The sequence below is a fragment of the Aythya fuligula genome, chromosome 2, assembly GCF_009819795.1.
Source record: "Aythya fuligula isolate bAytFul2 chromosome 2, bAytFul2.pri, whole genome shotgun sequence".
Lineage (NCBI taxonomy): Eukaryota > Metazoa > Chordata > Aves > Anseriformes > Anatidae > Aythya > Aythya fuligula.
This window is the reverse complement of record NC_045560.1, coordinates 148,197,673-148,218,823: the sequence shown is the minus strand read 5'-3', so window position 1 is coordinate 148,218,823 and position 21,151 is coordinate 148,197,673. Positions and strand designations below refer to the sequence as shown.

General features: G+C 42.6%; 2 protein-coding genes across 6 annotated transcripts; one reads left to right on the top strand and one right to left on the bottom strand.

Annotated features, from left to right (window-relative positions):
- Positions 1-1,506: 1,506 nt before the first annotated feature.
- NDUFB9 (NADH:ubiquinone oxidoreductase subunit B9) lies at positions 1,507-5,674 on the bottom strand. The gene is made up of 4 exons (XM_032180945.1): positions 5,537-5,674; positions 5,025-5,217; positions 2,705-2,818; positions 1,507-1,751 (listed from the first exon to the last, which is right to left on the bottom strand). The coding sequence occupies exons 1-4, from the start codon at positions 5,620-5,622 to the stop codon at positions 1,620-1,622; spliced, it is 525 nt and encodes a 174-aa protein (XP_032036836.1). The 5' UTR covers positions 5,623-5,674; the 3' UTR covers positions 1,507-1,619.
- Positions 5,670-20,646, top strand: TATDN1 (TatD DNase domain containing 1). Of its 5 annotated transcripts, none has more exons than XM_032180940.1 (12): positions 5,670-5,731; positions 6,388-6,453; positions 7,367-7,416; positions 8,642-8,705; positions 9,934-10,077; positions 10,178-10,220; positions 14,440-14,525; positions 14,652-14,692; positions 16,102-16,178; positions 16,847-16,917; positions 17,824-17,950; positions 20,425-20,646. In XM_032180940.1, the coding sequence occupies exons 1-12, from the start codon at positions 5,710-5,712 to the stop codon at positions 20,525-20,527; spliced, it is 894 nt and encodes a 297-aa protein (XP_032036831.1). In that variant the 5' UTR covers positions 5,670-5,709; the 3' UTR covers positions 20,528-20,646. The 5 variants fall into 5 exon arrangements, with proteins under 5 accessions (XP_032036831.1, XP_032036832.1, XP_032036833.1 ...); XM_032180941.1 differs by lacking the exon at positions 5,670-5,731 and adding an exon at positions 5,766-5,958; XM_032180942.1 differs by lacking the exon at positions 5,670-5,731 and adding an exon at positions 5,990-6,279.
- Positions 20,647-21,151: the final 505 nt, after the last annotated feature.

Sequence of the window (21,151 nt, the reverse complement as noted above, 5' to 3'; positions counted from 1 at the left end):
CACCCCCCTGCCTCCTTCTTTCCCCCAGCTGCCATTGCTGAGCATCCCCGTGCTGTGGGATGTCCCTTGGGGCATTTGGGGCCAGCTGTCCTGGCTGTGTCCCCTCCAGCTCCTGGGGCACCCCCAGCCCCTGGCAGGGCAGCACGAGGAGCTGGGGAGTCCCTGGCTCTGGGTGAGCACTGCCCTGCAACAACCAAAGCAGCGGTACCGGTGCTGGCACCACTATTTTCATCCCAAATCCCAAGCACAGCAGTTTAGGGGCCTCGACAAAGAAAATTATTCTACCCCAAACCATGACACTGCCAGAGGAAAGTTGCTGCTGTCAATTCCACGCATGCTTTCAGCCAGAATTTATCAAGCGCAGCCCAAGTGCCAGCTCCCACACAGCTCCCAGTGATTGAAGACTTCTTTGTTGCTGTTGTTCAGCCTTCTCGGGAGCAAGTGTAGTGAGGGAGGGCAGCATTCCCACATGCAGCTACCAGGCAGCAGCCTGATTTATTTCCTTGCCACTGTGACAGATTCATTTTAGTCCTCAGGTTTCCATTTGTTACGAAGACATTAAAGGAAAACTCAAGGTGCTTTGGCTGGAACCCCGTCCTGTTGTGAGGATTAGAGCTTCATCCCCGTCTCTTTATGGCTGTTACCCCATGCACTCATCAGCCAGGCTGAATCATTGCAAAGCACAGCCCTGCCATTCACAGTGAGCATGAATCCCCCACATCTACACGCACAAACTGCACAAAATGCTTGTTCTGTGGTGTTCCTGTGAGCACACGGGCACCAAAGCTGCCGACAGCCACCTGCAGCTCAGAGCTGAGGGAGAGGCAGAGCAGGCTGAGGGGTTTTGCCCTGTGATTCTATACTGCCCTGTCAGCTTTGCCTCCATGTGTTCTTAGCCCTTTGTAAAGCATTTGTAACTGAGGTAAGTGCAATGCTGGGAGAGCAAGCCCTGTACCAGAGCCCCGTGATGCTTCCTGTGTACGAACACCCCCGACACCTGAGGGGGAGAAGAACCAGCTCCACCAGAGGGCAGGGAACAGCTCCAGCTGCCTCCTAAGACAAACTTTTAGTGGTGGAATATATGAAGACAATTTCTTTGTCCTTTTAAACAAACTCAAGCATGTAGACATACTGAAGATGACAATGTAAAAGCCAAATTAAAATCCTTTTTTTTGTTGTTTTATCTCCAAGCTGGAGATGTTTAGTCCTTAAAACAGATGAAATTAAGCTTATATTTTTTTCTCTGGGAACACGGGTTTTATGCGGATACTTTTTCAGTCCCAGCAGTCAGATTTTCCAACTCTTGCTGTGAAAGCTGCAGTAAGCATTCAGCTTTCTAGAACTCACTCTGCTGTTAGTATCCCACAAAAATCCCTTCACTGGCTGGTCAAGTATATACCATATACTCTAGGTGCACAGTGTAGATGTTAGCAGTCCCCTGTTCTACACCACGCCAACTGGAAGTGTGTGCCTGCTGTAGTAGGAGACCAGAAAGTCACAAAAACATTTTCAGTTTCACTTCACTTGGCTTTATTTCGCATGGCAGTAGCGTATGTTCACTGGCATACCTACTGCCTACAGAGGAAGGATCGCTTCAATTCTCACGTGCAGCAAGGCTTTCACATGGGCATTTCACGGGGCCTTGTCACAAACTGCCACCACAGCGGTGGCAGATGCCCCTCCTTACGAGCAGGAGGCAAGGCTTCAGTCTTTGGACCATCACGTGGAGTTTCTTCTTCTAACTGCTTGACCTAGAACACAAGACACAAAAAAAATGCTTTGGTGCCCAAGAAACTGACCCCATTTCAGAAGAGAACTAGCAGTAGTGCCTTCAGTTGTCCCCATTACTCATTTACAAACTCAGTAATCACTGCAGGCTCGTATTACCTAATTAAGAAGGACTTTCTAAGAGGGAAAAGTGGTTTACAAGAGAATTTTTTGCTTAAAAGGTCATCACTTCCTTATAATTCATGTCTGCCATTGCGAAATAAAGTACGTTCTCTCACTTCTTCGAAAATCAGCAGTTAAATTACAGGTCCTAAAACACTCCCATATGAGTCAGGAGGAGACTTCTATTTTTTCATGCCCCCATCAGCCCTTTGGGTGTCATCAATAACCATTTCTTGAAGCTGTGGAAGTGCTGGCTGCCACTGTGTTAATTCTGACAGAAGTAACACATTACACGTAATCCAACTAGTTCTCTACAACCAAATCTAAACATTTATTTTGGGATAATCAACTTTTTCCAACTGAAGCTCAATTTAAGTTGACCAGAAGTTAGCTTGGATTCCCAAATGATGAAGTCCATAGTAAATAATTGTTAAAGGTTCATCCACAACACGTTCAGAGCTTCACAACAGCAGAAGAGGAACTCTCTGCTCATTCATCTCTTCCCATCCCACTTCAGAATTTACTAAAAGAGCTCCAACAGCCCTGCACTAACTGAAAGGATGGCTGTAGGTTTAGCACCCATCAAATTCAGCCATCCAAATTCCCTTCATGGCCTTCAGGAAGCTGTAGCTCAGATCTGTGCACATTTCAGGTCAAGCCAGCATTTCACACTGAAAAGTGTTCTAACAAAGCAGAGCCTAAGACCACAGCAGGCATTCAACATTCTCACTTAAAATATTTTCCAAGAGCACAGCTAAATGCCACACAAAGTGCTTGCTAAAGCAGCTTCCCCTGGCATTGAACAAGCACTGACCTCTTTCTCCCAGCTTTCCTGCTTCAGCTTCTTCCACTGCTCTCTCTTGGCAAAGTAGTCAGGATACATTGCCTTCTCAGAAGGATGCCAGTAATCCAAGCACCATTCAGGAATCTGTTAAAAAACAGCAACAAAGCAATAGCTTTATTATATATGTATATAAAAACATGTAAAATCTATATGTAGAATACTAACACACGAAAGAACTTAACACACTCATTAAACCTGTTATTAAAATGGATAAATACCCCATGAAACAAAGTATGACATAAAATCAGCATGTAAGAGCTATCTACTGTCAGGCACAAGTCACCACACGGCAGAGGGCAGAGCTTTTCATCTGTTTCGTGGATTCTCCTTAGTCAGAGGTGAAGTGATAGCGACTCGCTTAAATCATAGCATCTCCAAGACAGACCCCAGGTCACCTCCCTTTACTCTAAAGCTCCTGAAATAATTCCATCTAGGGGAAAAGATGGATTTTCCTCCCCTCCTATCCCCAAAGGCAGCAGGTTAAAGATCCTTCTCTGCAACTATTAATTCATTTCGTTTGACAGCTCACTTCTGCTCGTCTACAGCTATTCCAAAAATTAGCGGCCTTTAGATCTTGATTATGGTTCAACCTCCAGAGGACTGGCCCAGCTCTGGATGGATATCCTAATAAAAATTGAATTCAGAATTCTGCAGCAGCATATTGGTTTGCTTGGTTTGGAGAAAAAGAGGCCGAGAGGTGACCTCGCTGCTCCCTGAGCTCCCTGAGGAGGTGGGGAAGGAGGTGCTGATGATGGCAGGACACGTGGGAATGGCACAAAGCTGCGCCAGGGGAGCTTCGGGCTGGACATCAGGAACAATTTCTGTACCGTGAGGGTGGTCAGACACCGGAACTGCCTAGAGAGGTGGTTGATGCCCCAAGCCTGCCAGTGTTCAAGAGGCATCTGGATAATGCCCTCATTAGTGTGCTTTGACTTCTGGCTAGCCCTGAAGAGGTCAGGCAGTGGGGCTAGGTGATCCCTGAAGGCCTCTTTCAATGGAACTATTTTGTTGTACATCACTGGATGTTAATATTTTAAAGATAAGAACACTGACAAAAAAAATAAGGAAAATCTATGTTAAAATTAAGTTGTTTGGGTATCATTATTCATCCAGTGACATTTGCAGTTCCCTGCTGTGATTCTCATTGCTGAATAAAATTTTGGCTTTACAGAAAGAACAGACCAGCTATTAAATACAGATATATACGTACCAAGCACCATTAAAAAACAAAACAAAACAAAAAAAAAACACATCTACAATGGACAGTCCCTGATAAACCAAAAAGCCAAACCCTTGATAGCCACTTGCTTAAAGCACAGGCTTAGCATGTAAAACAAGGCAAAGGAAAGAAAAGTAAATCCATTTATATTTCTGTATGAAAACTGATCATTGCTCAACTGACCTTTTTTCTGTTTTGTTTTCACCATTCTCTCTAGTACTACTGAGGCTCATGACCCTGGCATAAGCTTTAGTTCTCTTCTTCCATTCCCACTCGTGTTCTTTTTTTCTGCCTCTAAATCTGTGCCAGGTTCTTTCTTTCACATGGCTTCTTATCTGTAAGGAGCTGATCAGATCTAGTCTTCTGCATCAGCACCACCTTCAAGATTTGGGAGTAAAAGGGTAGATCTCTAGATCAGTGCTGACGTCTCGTGGTGCATTAAAAGGGAAAACGCCAAAATAGTGAAAATGCTGTGGTTTGTTGTGAAGCCTGTTTTTTCACTAATACATCAAGGGGAGGAGCCAAACTGCAGAGTGCCTTACATTAAGAACAGCGCTGCTATTTTTAAGCATACAGCTCACCATAAAATGGCCCTCAAACACTTATTTGGCACTGCAGTGGCTTGAAGGAAACGGTAATTTGTATCATTCCTCAAAATGCTGGAAGAAAGAAGGCCAAGTGAAGAGAAGCTCCCCAGCAGCCAGGCTGACACCAAGCTCTGACAGAACCAGAGACCAGGGCTGTGACCAGACGTCACCACAAAGGGTGGTGCTGCTTCCTCCCTGTCCTCTGTCACTGTCACCAACCCTGTCACTCTGTCTGTCTGACCCATCACCAAGCAGCTTCCAGTTCCTTAAATCCCAGCAAAACCAAGCTGGCCGTCCTCTGACAGAGCAGCCAGCTCCATTTCAAGTGATCACACAAACACAACTCCCAGGCAAGCAATGTGACTCCCAGCACCGAGCTGAACCAAACTGCAGCCATATTAAAGCCTACTTAACACCTTCCCCTTCCTTTCAGGGCCAGAAGAGCGAGGCAAGCACACTGACAGCCACCCCACAGCCCCCTGACCTTGTAGCACTCGTATCTCTCGTAGGAGGTGCCGCCAGGGGAGTCGGGGAAGATGTAGGGCTGGGGGTGCTGGTGTGCCCAGAACTCCTCCTGGCCGGCCTTCAGCAGCTCGGTAGCCTTCACCATGTCCTTCACATCCTTGTTCTTATCGAACCGCTCTCTCAGGAGGCAGGCAAGGTAGCGGTACTTGTCCCTGCAGGCACACGCGGTGCGTAGGGGATAAAAAAAATATAAAACAAACATCACAGAGAAAATGACAACATCGTCTATTAACCCTACACAAAAACAGGGCTCCTGAGGGCCTCACGTCCATAAATCCAGCGCCTTTGCAGGCGCTGACAAGAGGCTGAAGAGACATTTTGGCATTTTCCTCACCCTTTCAGCCACATTTACAGGAAAAAGACGAGGATACCCCCCCCCAACCCCATGGGGGTCCCGTCTCAGTGGGGAAAGCCGGCGGCGGGGGCTCAGCCCTGCCCCGCTCCTTACACCTCGCCGCCTCCCCTCCTCACCGGTGGATGCACCAGGACTCCAGGTGCCGCAGGGACTTCTTGTAGAGGCGCAGCACCTTCTGCTGGTGCGTGAGGTACGCCGCCATTTCGCGCTGCCCTCCCCTTCACCTTCATGCGCTCCGCCTCACGGCAACGTGGCGGCCGGGCGCAGGCGCCGAGCTCCGCCCGCCGCCATGAACCGAGCCAAGCTCATCGGTGAGGGGATGGGTGGCTTAAGGGGGTCCCTATCCGTGTCCCCGTCCCCCTTTTCGTTGTGTCCGCCGAGCCCCGGGTCCCTCCGTGCTCTACCCAGGGTCGGGGCTGAGGGACCCGCTCCCCGCGAGGGGCTGAGCGCTGGCCGCTGTGGTGACATGGCCGGCGCTTCGCCGGGGTTTGTCGCCCTGTCCCCCAGCTCCCAGGGATGAGGTTGCCCTTGAGGAGAGGTTAGAGCCGACAAAAAAAGGGTTTGGGGACAGTTATGCCCTCTTTGGGGCTTTCTCTGAGGGGTTGTTGTGCGCTCATTGAGGTCCCCCCTTCCCAAATACAGGGGGTTCCGGGAAGCCCTCGCCCTGCTTTTCGCAGGACAATAATCTTTAATTTTATCGAATTAGATTGGATAAAAGCATTTACAGGAACACCGAGTTAAAGGCTGTGTGCCAGTTGCTGCGTTTTGCCTTCCCTCCTACTGCTGAGGTGAATTGGCAGCTTGGTGGGGAAAGCCCAGGTGGTGGCAGTAAGCAGTGCCCAGGAATCTGCCCGTGGTGGTGAGGGCAGCTCTAATGTACGCCTCTAAAATACATCTGGAGTTCTCAGAATGAAATGTGGAATGATGCTAATAACTATGTTTGGTTTTTGTTTGTTTGTTTTTACAGATATCGGTATTAACCTTACAGACCCTATGTTCAGAGGTATCTACAGGGGAACACAAAAACATCAAGGTAAAGTTACTCTTTTTAAAAGGGAAACCTTTTGTTTGTCAGAAAGTAAGACTAGATTTTTTTTTTTTTTCTCCAAAAATAAGATATTGGATTGGAAAGGACCTTAAAGCCTGTCAGGTTCTACCCCCCTGCCCTGGGCAGGGACACCTCCCACCAGCCCAGGCTGCCCAAAGCCCCATCCAGCCTGGCCTTGAGCACCTCCAGGGATGGGGCATCCACAGCTTCTCTGGGCAGCCTGTGCCAGGGCCTCACCACCCTCAGAGTACAGAATTTCTTCCTTTATATCTGATCGAAATCTACCCACTCTTAGTTTAAGCCATTACCATTTGTCCTATCGCTGATTTATCCCAGATAAAGAGTCTCTTTCCATTATTTTTTTTTTTTTGTAGGTCCCCTTTAGGTACTGGAAGGTTAAATTAGATGTTCTAAGCAAAATACATTTATTTTTTTCCCTACTGAGTTGCTACTATTAAGTTGTCATATAGGTGACTACTTTGAGAGCAGAATGCAATGCTGATGTATTCACATTCAGATAATGTGAAAGAAGCTGATCTGAGAATTAGGAACAATAAACTATCAAAGTATTGCATTGCTGAGTCATAGTTATTAGAACTGATGCTTTTTTCTTTTGCATTCTTCATATATATATTCATATTATAGATTATATGTATATAATTATATGCAGATATATATATTCAAGAGCCTCCTAAAATACGTGAAGAATATCCACTGATTTTTGGACTTAGATCAGGTCTTCAGTTATTGCATTCTGCTATTCTTTTTTAAAGTGTCATTCAAAGATTGTTCGTGATAGGAATTTTGATTGCATGAAAGAAATTTTTAGTTCAAAAGTTGTTAAATTATGCCACAAAACCTTAAGTTCAGTTAGTGATATTTCTGTAAAATTTTGCAGATGACCTTTTGGATGTGGTAGAGAGAGCAGTCAAAGTTGGTGTTAAAAAGGTAATTTCTTATAATTAGAAAACTTCTTCAGTATTTTAAACTGCTTTTAAATATTTTGTTTTCATAGTGCTCCAGTATGAAAACAAATGTTTCTGGAACTTGCAATGGAAAATGCACTTTCTTTAGTGCCATAATGCAAAAATATTCTGTGCAGGTAGCATTGTATTTAGGTTGCACAGATCATTAGGTGCTCAGGATATAGTTCAGTACTATAATATGTGATCTGTAGAGTTTCCATTATATAGTTTACACAGAATGATGTTCTCCTCTGACCTATTATAATTGTTTTGTTTTTTTTTATTATTATTATTTTTTTTTTTTCCAGAAGTTTTCACATTAGTTATATTATGAGCAACAACTCTTGTCTCTTTTTTATCCTGTGTGACTCTTACTGTACAGTTACTGCTGCAGGTCCAAACAAAAAACTGTGATGGTGAACCTTCAGGTATTTTGATATGTAAAAGTGGCAGAAAAGCTGGAAGTACCTGTGAAATGTTATGGTTGATACACCTGAATGTCTGCTAGTAAATATTGGCAAGTTTGTAACTGTTACCTTGAGATCAGTGTTCTCAGCAGTGGACCACACTGCTTTAGTTACAATACTCTAGCCTGCCTATATGAGCATCTCTAAATTCAATATGTTATAAAGGCAAAAATATGAATTAAAGTAAAATGTATCACACGCTGTTATGGGCTGTTCTGCTGTACTGATAGGCTGGATCATTAGAAATAAAGAAATAAACCCTCCTCTAGAAGAGGAACAGCCATCTTGATGGTTTGCTGAAAGGCTCTTGTCTGAAAGAGTGGGAAACGAACCGAGATGCAAAAAGAAAGCACTGCTGATGAGGAAGGTACCACACTGCAGCGAATACAGAATCATCGTCCCTTCTGCTGTATTTGTATGTGCTACAGTGACTCAAAATTTCTTGAGTCATTGTCTTAGAACTTAGCATTGCTGCAAATAGAAGTATTTTACTCATTTAATGGTGTGAAATAATTAGTATAAAAGGTACTTGATTTTTAAAAAAATCAATTTCTGCTACCTAGACTATTTCCTAGCTCCTGAGGACCATTGAGATGTGTTACTGAATTATGAAACTTTGTCATATATATATTAGTAATTGCCTTCTCTTGTTTTCTCTCTAGATTCTTAGTTCTGAGTGTTTTCTTACGCATTGTGTTTGGTGTTCAAAGCAGAATGTACTGACAGTACTTTTCTTTCAAGTTTTTGATCACAGGTGGGAGTCTACAAGATAGTAAAGATGCATTGCAGCTGGCACAGACCAATGGTATGTTTGCTTTGAACTTATGTTGTCAGTCAAAAATACAATCTTCACAGAATTAACAGTTTAAAAGGAACAGCCCCTGGAGTTTACAGAATCTCGGATTAAAATTTAAAAGAATCATGTTTCAGAGTGGAATAAATGCATTGTGCGTGGCTTTATGGTGCTATTTATATCCCTGGGTGATGGAAGCAATTGGCCATTGCTCTTATTTTCTATTTATAGATAATTTGATGTTTAGAAAAAGCAAACTACACGTGTTTCTGGAAGCAGAAAGTTTTTGCCAAGGCTCTCTTCCAGAAATAATCTGAAATGCTTGTATGATGTGGAATGTAAGTTGCTTTGTGATTTTTCTTTTTAGTGTAATTTACCAGTCTATCATGACCAGCTGAACAGCAGAGCTGCCTTCCTCTTTACTGTTCTCATGGTTTTCCCTTTTTTTCCACTGAAAGGACTATGTCCTTCCCTTTCTTCCTTAGGCAAATATCATTCCACTGATTACTTAAAGATGTATTTGAACTGCAAAACACACATTAAAGTACTGTTTACAGAAAAAAAATCATAAAGTAATTTAGGTCAGAATGAACCTGAGGGGGAAACCTGTTCCAACTGAATCCACCTCCCCACCTCCATCAAAGCAGGACCAACTTTCATACTAGCTCAGGGCCTTTACATACGTGTGTGTATATATGTATGTATATATTTTCCTCCTGTACTCGTACATTCTTTGTAAAGGCAGTTTTAGTGTTGGCACATCTTTTAGTGTTGGCACTGTGAGGTAATCTGGATTGGATTTTTGGATAAATCAGGCTAGGTGTTGCTTGCAAAATTCATTAATAGCTAACTTGGAGGTGTGAAGGGAAATCACATACCGCCTACAGATCTTACAGCTGAGGGTAACCTGATTTCTAGGTGATCTCAAGAGGTAGGTGCCTTTGAACCTCAACAGTTCTGTGATTTGTTCAGGGCTGCTGCACCAGAATAGTTCACCTCAGTACTGCATCGAAACGATGGGCAGTAAAGAGAAGCCTCCAGCCCTGAATAGAGATGCTGTCTGGCATCATTAAAGCACAGAGTGTCAGTGTAATAAAGTCATAAATACATTCAGAAGGAGTTTCCTTCTAAAGTTGAGAGCAATAAGGAAAAAAAAAAAGTTCAGATACTGGCTATACTTTACATAAACTCATTTTTTTTCTTATTTTACTTAAAACCTTCTAATGTTGTCTTGCTTTAGATATGTTTTACAGTACAGCTGGCTGCCATCCCACACGCTGCGGAGAATTCGAGCAGGGTAGCCCGGACCAGTATTTATCTGAATTAAAAAATCTGATTGAAAAAAATAAGACAAAGGTAATAGCAGTCGGAGAATGTGGCCTAGGTAAGTGTTACCTTAGTGTTTTGATATTATTTTTTCCTTCGGTAAATGAAAAAGTCCTATCACCCTAACTAACTGGGGGTTTTGTTCTTTCCAATTGCAGATTTTGATAGATTAGAATTTTGCCCAAAGGACACCCAACTCAAGTAAGAAACTTTGCATGACTCTAAGTTGACTTTGTAGCAATTTACAGAAATGTTTTCTGTCTTTTATTCTCCTGAGTAGCATTTTGTATAGTTCTGCAATTTGCTTGTTTTTTTTTTTTGTTGTTTGTTTGTTTGTTTTTGTTTTTTTTTTTTTTTAACAAAAATGTGACTTTAAAGGAGGATGCCTGCATTGAAGAAGTGCTGCGCTCTGCATTTTGCTGTCTGCCTGGTATTGACTTACACGTCCTTTTGTGTAAAATCCATCAGATTTTGTTGGTTTCTGGGTATGGCAGATACTCGTTCTTGCTAATACTGAGGAACCCTTGAAGGCTCATAGGAAGAATAATATAATTGTGGTGCGTGAAAGAAGAATTAGGTTGTTGGAGTGGAAGGTGTGGGGGAGGGAACAGAGCTGTCAAAAAGGATAAGTGAGCAGTGGAGAAAAGGAAGCCTTTACTAAGGGCAGTGTTTGCTGAGATGGGTGAGAGCTGATGAAAAAAAGAACCTGAGGAGCTGGAGAGAGCTGTATATTGAGGTAATCTGTGCAGCAGAGATACTGGGTGGAAGAAACACCTAAAATCAGCTCACATTTTCTTAGTGAAAACCTCTGTCTACAGAGAGAACTGTGGACAGAGATAAGTGTAGGAAGAAGTGAGTGATTCATCCCTCACCTCATTTGAATTTATGAATTATCTTGCATATCACTGCAATGAGCAGATGTAGTCACTGGGGGGCAGTGGTTAGGTGTGGCTTTTCTAATTGCCACATTTTCTCAGTGGGTAGTTAGTCAGTTCTTTGTAATGCTACAGTCATACAGTAAAATATTCACTGAATTGGACCGATTTTTTTTTTCTTGGTAGCATTCTACCTGTACATTCATCCCGTACAGCAACTTCACTGGTGTATACTGTGAAGAAGTGCTATTCATAAAAAATAAATAAAATAAATAAATAAACACCTGCTTATTTTCTGTGGCGAGCTAAGACACTGGAGGAATATCCTATTTTAAGATCCTTGATGCTCTTGAAAGAAAATTTAAGGAATATAAATGTGATTGTCCTTACCTAATGAACTGTAGCTGACAACCTGTAGCGAAAATAGTCTAACTGGATGGATTGAAATTGGGCTGCAAGGCAAGAGGTGACAGGGTGGAACGGAAATCACTCCTAAAGTGGTAGGTGAATCCTTACTAATTAAGGTTGATAATGATGGAAAGTCTTTACCTGAGCTGTTTGAGTGAATCAAATGAAACACATAAATCTAGCTCCAAAGAGCTCTTTTGAAAGCCCTTGCTGGAAGTTGCAGGTAGAAGGAGGTGAGTGATGAAGAAGCCCAAAGCAAAAAACGCAAGGGAGCAAAGAACTGCTGAAAGCCTCAAGGACAGATGGCTGCAAACATTGTGTTTCCAAACTCCTTATCTCCTAAATAGGCGGCTTTCCATGCTGTTCACCTTTATGTGTTTGTGAAGTGTGGTCGGGGTGTTTGAGGTTAGTTTGTTTTTGGTTTTGTTCAGTCAGTATTGGGTTGGGTACGGTCATGACCTTTAACAGGCTGGAGAGCAAGTTCTTCAAATTAATGCTCCGTGTGTGCTTGATAAATGAACAGAAGAGGAAGGTGAAGTGTGAAACGCAGCACAGCTGCTGGTGGGCAGCACACCAGCTGTCAGCCTGGCTGCAGCTCAGGTGGTGGAGCAGCCGCTAGGATGGCTGTCAGGAGTTCCCCTGTGGAAGAGGGGGTGTGACAATTTCCCTGTGGGTAGTATCTGAGCGTGACCTCCAGTTTATTTAGCATCTAATCATGATTTTTTTCTAGTTATCCTGTGTTTCCTTCTGAATAATTTCCGCCTGTAAAGATGGAAATGATTGTTTCATCCCATTTCTGGGGTTGAAAAGCTAATAAAGATGAAATTCCTTTGCTGAAGCACCACTGGGAACTCTTTGTCTGAAGCTTTCACCATTTTCTTAACTTGTCCAGCAGTAAGTGGTGATTTGAATGGTAGGTGAAGGTGGTGCCTCCGTGTTATGCAGAAGATCACATTATAAACGGACTGATGAGTGTATAGAAATTTCACTTCTGTGCTGTTGAGATGGGTTTACGGGGCTCAGGGGCAGGGAAAGCAGCAGCTGCAGCTCTGTTAGTGCCTTGGTTCCAAACCTGGAAGTACCACGGCGTTTAATCTTTGTGGTCAAAACTATATCTGCAAACAAACATGCAGGAATGTTCTCAAACTTCCTTGTTGAGAAGAAACAGAGCGAGCACTGAGTGAGTCTCATCCAAAAGAAGGTGGCTGCTCCTTAAGTACTGGAGCCAGTGAAGTTTGGGTGCCTGCTGATCTGTATTGTTGCATTCTAATCACTGTATCTCCGATTTCTTTACAGTTTTCCATAGTTTCTTCCCTATGTTTTTTTCTTTCCTTTTTCTTTTTCTTCTCTGGGAACTTCCCAAACAACCTCCCCTGCAGCTAGATACAGAAGAAGCTGACATCACCTTCCTGTTTGTAGGGGCACTTAACTGTGAGAGGGGTACTGGTCTCGGAGGTACAAAATTAGACTGCAGTTGGCCTGTGGGTTACTCATGGGGGTTATTTGCAGCTCAGTCTCCAAACCTCATTTTCATATGAAATGAGTCTTCTAAAGAATGAAAATCGACCAATTGTAGCTATTTAACTGCAAGAGTAATCATGAGTTGCAATTAAATTTATATTTAGTCAATCTAAACTAAGCACAGTATCTAAGACTAAAGAGAAAAATTCTTAGTAGGGGTAACTCCTCCTGAATTTTCCTGTCAGTTTTTAATGTTAAGTCCATTTCTCTTCCGCCTGTTTTATCTCAGAGATCCACACTGATGCCCAAGGAAGTTAACTTTTATCACAGAAATAGCAACCTGCAGTACACAGAAAAGTGAGAATTGCACAAATCAAAATGACAGGTGGTGCTACCTTTTTTTTGTTTGTGTCTACTTCTTATTTGCGTGTTATAAAGGTGTAAAACTAATGGTGTGCTGCCATTTTCTCCTGTTCCATGTGAGTCATACACAGTGGCATGTAGACACCAGCTTGCCTAATGGTGGGAATGCCCCTAGGCTGCTTTTCACCTAAAGCAGCCCCACATGTGCACACAGACCCCGACTGCTGGACAGACAATGTTGTCCTTCTGTCCTGCCCAAGTAACATCATTTCTCATGTTACATATGGCTACTGAGTCAGGTCTGCACTGGTGGCCCTCTGCCATGTCTAAATTCCTCTCATCTGTTTCCTGAGCGCTTTCAATTTGCATGTTTGGGTGTAGTGTGACAGACAAAAAGAAATGGTGAAGGATAATTAATGCTCGGGGGTCAGAACTAGCTGAAATGGCACGTGACAGGATCAGGTCAGAGCTAACTAGTTCCCTTTAGAAACTGGCTGCCTATTTACCTCCCCTCTGCCCACGTTTTTATGTCTCTCCATAGGCTGGCTGCCTCGCTGTCACTGCTCCTTCAAAGGGAAAACTAGAAGTGGAAGGTAGGAGAAGGATAAAAATGAGTGAAAAGGAAGGGATGCAGGCACACAACAGGGAGGAGAATTGGAAGGAGTGAAGGCGATGAGCAGAACAGGGCAGCAGTAAGATGCCTGATACTGGTACTCATTCCACCCCAAGAAAAGCAAGACTGCCCTTCGTGCAAGAGCAACCAAAAACTCCAAACTGTTACTTCTCAGGCCAGTCAGCTCGGCTGCATCGTTTTTGGCCATTTGAGGCTACAGAAGTTTTCACAATGCTCCCTCCCTCACCCTTACAGCTTTTATGAACGCTTCTTGAAATAGCGGTCTCCATGCGGTACGCTCTCTTCCATTCCTGAAATCTCAAAACCTCGTGGAGAGAACAGTCAGTTCCTGTTTCATTACAAATATCTAAATAAAACCAAGCTCCACCAAGACCCACTCTACATGAGGTTTGCACCCTTTGCAGATATATTTATGCCTTCTTCCAGCGCTGATGCTCCTGACCACTTCTTACCCACCTTCAGGAGCAGGTCACTACTGTATGAATGAATATACAATGAGGAAGAGTTTCTTTTAAACTTGAGCTCTTAAACTGTACGAGTGATAGCTTTTGCATGGCAAATCTATTAATTCAGTCTTCACCTCTGGAGGGCAAAAACGTACAAGCACTGGAAAAAAACCTGTTCTGCTATATTTAGCCTTAGACTGAGTTTCTGTTTAAAAGTGATTTTTATTTTACAGATATTTTGAAAAACAATTTGACCTGTCAGAGCAGACAGGACTGCCCATGTTTCTTCACTGTAGAAACTCGCACGCTGAATTTTTAGGTGGGTTTTGTTTGAGAGTTTCAAGCACTAATAAATGCTGAATATGAAAAGTCTAGAAACCTGAATCTTTCACCTTTGTCTGTTGCAGAGCTCTCTTACATTTTATTTATTTATTTCTTTTCATAGACATAATGAGAAGAAACAGAGAGAGATTTGTTGGAGGGGTGGTAAGTTCGGACGTCAGAGTGGGTTTCATTTTTACCTGCATGTGTTTTGTGTGTGGAGGATGTGTGTGAGTGCAGTCACGGGACTTCTTGTTTGTCATGGAGCCTGGGTATGCCTCCAGTTACACGCTTTCAGCTATTACAAATCAATATCAGCAATCCAGTCCCATTTTTTGGTATTTCTAAATTACTTTGGTATTTTTGTTTTCATTGCTTATTCAACAGTTGTTGTTTTTAGGGAGGGTGCTGCAAGGTAAGAGGATAGGCTGAGAAAAAGCTCTGCAGCTGACATGAACAGTTTTTCTTGGCCTGTCAGAGGACAGTTTAAGCACCTTATAATTGACGTTGGCCTCTTGCCAATTCTGCAGTGTCCATAACTGCAGTGCCTTCAGACCACAGATAATTTGGATGTATGTCCCCAGTGGAAGCCATAACCTCAGACATTTGCTTCTGACATCAGACATTTTCAAATTACATCCAGATGTGACTTTTCATTGCTTTCTGTCTTTAGATATTCAAATCGTGTGCTTTAATTCAAAAGCATAGCAGGAAAAAAACTTCGGATGAGATGATTAAGAAAGTCCAGCAACCCCATTATGGCAGGGCCTTTCCAAAAGTAATCCAAGCTTGGATTATTCTGTGCCACTAACATCAGGCCACACATCTTACCCGAATATCACAGTCCCCAAGTTTCCCCGTTGTCACCACAAAAACCTTCCCCAGCTCAGTGCTTGTCACGCTATGCTCTTACATCATACTGCGCAGCCTCGCCTTCCTTCCTCTCTTATACAAAGCTGGTACCGAGTAGAGAAGTGAGGAACAGGCACCCTCTGCCATGGGTCATTCCCCTCGCAGGGTGGGGAAGCAGGCAGGGTCTCAGGGAAGGAGAGCTGCAGTTTCCAGACGTGTTCTGGTTTGCACCTTGTGGCCTGTCACTTGCCTCTCTGCTGGATCTGTATGGCACAGACTGCCTGCTTGCTGTGGACTGAGGTCTGTGAAGAACATGAAGCTGGCCCTTGTTCTCCCTGACAGCGTCCTGGAGGGAATGCAGAGGCAAGAACATAAAAGTTCAGCACAGACGGGGTTGGGGATTGTTCCCTGTATGGTGCCCCACCTTCCAGCTGTCAGCTACGGGAAGTTCCTGGGCCAAAAGCAGGATCACTGAGTGGGCCTTTTCTGTGTACATTTGTCACTAATAACACGTGGTGAGCAGTTTTATTGCAGCGTGAGCTTTGCCTAAATTCAGAATCAGATGCACCACGTCCCATCTCTGTCTGAATTGTTGAGTAATGCACTCTGTGCACAGGTATTCATGACACAGATACATACCAGCGTGTACTTGTATATGACTGGAGATTTAGGTGAAGTCTGTATTTCTATTACATGCACAAACATATATTTATGCCTTCTAGGTTCATTCTTTTGATGGCACAAAGGAAGAAGCAGCAGCTATAATAGATTTGGATCTTTACATTGGAATAAATGGCTGGTGAGTTATTTACAGGAAATAAAGCTATTTTAAAGTGTCAGCTGCAGTGAACTCATTACTTTCTTTTAAACGATGAGGTCAAGTTTTCAAAGCTCAGTAGGCCCTTAATCGGCTGACAGATTTAGAATTGCACTCGTTAATCTCTTAGCTACGAAAAGTTCCTAACTCACAGCTCAGGAAGTTAATCAAGCCTTGGGTCCTTTCTGCTACCCTCCGATCAATCCTTGTTCGTAAATAAATAAGGACTGAACGTGGAAGCAGGCTTTCTGTGAGGCACCCTTAAAATAAAATAGCGTAGTTTGAAGTTGCTGTGTTAAATCCAGGAGTAAAGCAAATGCAACCTGATCGGCCTTATGGACTGGTCTCACAGGCTCAACCTCAGCAGTCATCTGGTCAAAAGTCAGCCAGCCTGACTTCAAGTTGCATGGCTTGGTGAGGGCTGGGCAAGGGAGGCAGCGCGGGTGGGGGTTCTGCTTACATACCAGGTCAAGCCAGCTTCACTGTGTAGCTCCAAATCTGCTGTTCTCTGCAAGGTTTGAAGTTGCAGGAGCACTTTTAAAAGTAAAACAGATTTTATTAATTATTTAGGAGGCTGCTTTTGCTACAGAACAACAAGCAAAGTAATTAAACTTTTTTTTTTTTTTTGTAACCAAACTCTGATCTTCTAGTTCCTTGAAAACAGAAGCCAACTTGGAAACCCTGAAATCAATTCCTAGTGAACGATTAATGATAGAGACCGGTAAGATTTTATATCTTGCTCAGCAGTTGGTGACTTAAGTGCTCTTAGGCAATAAGATGTGTGTGCACAGCAATGATAAGGCAGGATCAGGAATTGAGGAGTCAGGAGTAGAAAAAGGGCTGCCAGTTGCTCTGCTTTGGAAGAGAGTTCACAGGCTCCTTCTCAGCCTTCTGCTAGAGGTAAAAAGCTGCCTTGCCAGCTTCTGACATGACAGGGGAAGACGAAAAGGACAAATGAACAAGCCCACATTCCCAGTTGTATTGAGATACCAAAATCCTGCTGGAGTGGTGGAAATGGACCGTATGCAGGGCGATGGCTACGATGTCTGACCAGTAGCAGCAGTAATGGCAACGGAAACAGCAGCTCTATAAATGGAATGAGCTGGGAGAAGGCTTCAGTTCCCCTCTTGGGCTAATGAGCAGTGATTTTAATTTACTGAGCAGGGGTGGGATTTTTTTTGCACATACATTTTACATATGAGTAACTGTCCATTAAAAAAGCAGTATTTATTTGAATTTCTCAATCTGAGAGAAGGGGAAAAAAAAAAAGCAAACTGCCTAAAACCTTGCATTTATTTGCACGTAAAATATAAACCAGTTAAAAAACAGGAACTTTCAGTGGAACAGATGCAGTGTATGTCACCATCTTTGTCACGCCAGTGGAAGTTAGTGCTATATATTATTGTTGCTGATACTTCAAAAAGCAAACTTCTAAGATAATGGTATGAAAATACGAAGATTGTTAAGATATTAAATTGCCCAAATCTCTTAAATTCCGTTTTGAACTGGAAGTCATTGCTAGAAAGAATTTGCTAGAGCTTTTGTATGTGGACACAGTTGATTAAACCATCTCATGGTATTCTCAAGTGATTGCATGCTCCTAACTCTGTCTTTCAAATGAAACTAGATGCGCCTTGGTGTGGAGTGAAAAATACCCATGCTGGATCAAAATACGTAAAAACGACATTTCCTACCAAAAAGAAATGGGAAATAGGGCACTGCTTGAAGGACAGAAACGAACCCTGCCATATAATGTAAGTGTGCTGCTGTAGTAGTACGAAAAGTACTTCAAATGTCACGGGGGGGAAAAAAGCAACAGTTCACTGGAAGTGTAGCAAATAGAAATGAGTATAAACTTATTGAAACTTATGTAAGGTATTGCTTAACTGAGTAATTAATGAGTAATTATGAGTAATGGGTCGACACACAGATCAGAGAAAGAAACTCCTAGGGGTACAGGACATAGAATTTAGATGTACAGAAACTTGGTTTCCTGCCACCTCTTTGTAATGCATCCTCCCAGAGGTGGGAAAAGCAAGGAAACGTGCCCTTGTTTTAGTGAAAATATTTAGTTATCTCAGTTAAATAGTTCTGGCAGATGAAATGCCTGAAGTTTTATGACTGTTAGCACAATCTGGTTGGTGTCACAGCAGGCTTCTCTGTCATCTTCTCATTATCAGCTCCTGGAAAAGGAGTTCAGGAAGGTTTCTTGTGGCGTAGCGCCTGAATGACTTCAGTGGAGCAAGTAAAGTTCACGGCTGTACTTATACAGCTGCAAAGCCTGTTTGTGTGATCAAAAGATCTTTTCTTTGCTGGGAAGCCTCTATGTATTTCTCCGAAAAGTTGTGTAAATGACCTGTTTGGAACTGGATTTTGAAATAGTTCTCACAATGCTACGGAAGAACCTAGGAATTTGGCAGTGTCTAAACAAGAGGTTATGTGACAGCTGAGGGCAGTGCCACGTTTTTGAGAGACCTGAAGAAACTTCAGAGAAAAAATTGATCGTGCTAAAGCTTACACAATGACTCTACCAGTGTGCAGATATATTTCTGTGCAGTTATTTGCTCTGTAATACTCTTTGAAATTAATTTTATTTTGAACCCAACACTAGCACAGAAGGGCTATTTCAGTACTGAGGCTTTCTGAGGTCAGTCCATGACTGTGGAGCAGCGAATAGATCAACCGAAAAACAAAATCTTGTTTAGCTTAACCTTATTTCAAACCAACTGTCCTTTTAAAATTAATTATAACCTTTACTGGATGTAGATTAGTAACCCGAGAACCTCTTAAACCTTAGGAAGCGCAGTATTTTGTGACTTCTCGAGCAGCATGATCTGTTGTGAGTGGAAAGGTAGCGTGAGGCCACAAACTATATTTAATATTTAGGGTATAGATGCTGTTTAATATAGCTCCGTTGGCAGGAGGGTTTTTCCACTTGTCTTTTTTTGGTGGTGAATGGGGGCGGGGGGGACAGCTTTCAATTTTGCTGGTGATTTTATATATATATATTTTATATATATATATATATAAATAACTGCACTACCACCCTTGGAAGCTATTTTTATTGAAATTCTAGCCACCAGAGGCTTTTTTTTCTCTCCCGCAGTTTTCATACACACAATGTCACAGAAACTTGTAGGATGCTACAATAATACACCCTAGTGCATCCTTGTGAGGGTCGGTACCTGAAAGCCCCACCAAAACTCTTCAGGGCTGAAATTCTTTGATATTTGGCAGATATTTCTGCGTAGGCCCGATTTTACCCCATCTTCTCTTGAACATCTCCTTAAACCAAGAAGCTGTTTGGCTGCAAAGCACGTGAGTGGGCATGAAATGGGCTAATTCTTCACCGAGGAAAATACCAGTATGAAAGGAATAGTTGGGAGCAACTTTTTCTACTCTGCCTCCTTCAAAAAGAAGTTTAACCATTGTGTAAGTTGTGGCAAACATCCAGAACCCAAACACCATTGAACTTGAGGTCCTTCATCTATATTACAAAGCAGCTTGCTTGCTTTCCTACTGCTAGGGAAAAAAATAAAAAGCCTGTTAGGAATTGTACAGAATGTACACTATTTTTCTGTACACACAAGTGTTAGGAAATCAAGAAAAAAAGTACAGAGACAAGGTTGTGGCTTGTTTTTGTCTTACGGAGTGTTACTACTACTCATTCAATTTATTTTGCCACCTTTTCCCAGGTTGTATCAAGGCCACAGGCCTTTTATAGTTCTCATTTAACATTGACTGCTACTACCTGCGTGTAGTCCTCACAATCTAGAGGAAGGGGAGGTTGCAATGACCTCTTTTGGCAGCTGTGCTCTCGGGTAGGTTTATAGCTGGAATTTAAGCTTTGCCATAAACCCGTTTGTTTATAGTGCAGCTTTAACCTTGAAAGGAGGTTAATGAATTTCAGTCTGAGGAATCAAGACCGCTGATAAAGACATGCACAAAGTGACACTTTCTTTGAAACAGAAGGCTGTTTAATAACCTCTGAACAAGAGTCAAAAGACCAAAGATGAATCTGTACCAGGGAGCAACCCGTGTTCAGGGAATGGACGTCAGTGACTTAGAAGTGAAGCTGTTTGCAGGTTTGAGCATCTTACCCTGGTGCTCTCAAAGGAGGTTTTTATTCCAGGTGAATCTTAGTTCCTGATGTACATACAGATGTGACAGTCTGACGTATGTTCAGTGCTGAGTTTCAGCGTCTCTAATACCCATCTTTCTTTTTTAGTCAAATCCTGGAAATAATGGCAGCGGTAAGAGAAGAAGACCCGCTCGAGTTGGCCAATACGCTATATAACAACACTATTAAAGTCTTCTTTCCAAATATGTAAAGTTGTTCTTCTTACGCTCACTCAGCATAACTTAAGACTGATCATATCTGCAAGTTCTCATCAATGGAAGCCAGTATGTAGTGCTTTTTTTGTACAAGATTAAAGCTGATTTTGAAAAAGGTGGTCTGCAGTGGTACAGTTTCTCAGCCCTATTTCCTTTGCATCAAGATTGAGGATCAATTTTTAAGATAGTCTAAGCTAGCAGCTCTTGTTAATACGTGTATGCGTTGCAAAATGAATACCAGGCTGCTGAGTTCACATGTAGAATACTTCAAGTTACTACTGGTAATTCAGAAGTGCTTAACAAATCAAGTGCATGCTTTACTACTTTACCCCAAAGCTTAACAGGTTCAGTTTTTTGTTCCGCATACACAAATGCTGTAGCATTAAGCCTACCAGCCTATTTTTTTTTTATTTTTATTAATACAACTCACTAGTTTTTAAGCAATAAAAGCTCTGCTAATACTGAATTTGTAAGTAAAGCTACTTTGGTTCAGGCTTTTCATTTCTGATTGGAGCTGTTGAACAGTCTGCTTTCACCAATAGTTTTCTTTTACATCCAGAACTCATTGATCAGGGATTACTGCTATACAGTCTTTGGCACAGCATTCTCACTACATCAAT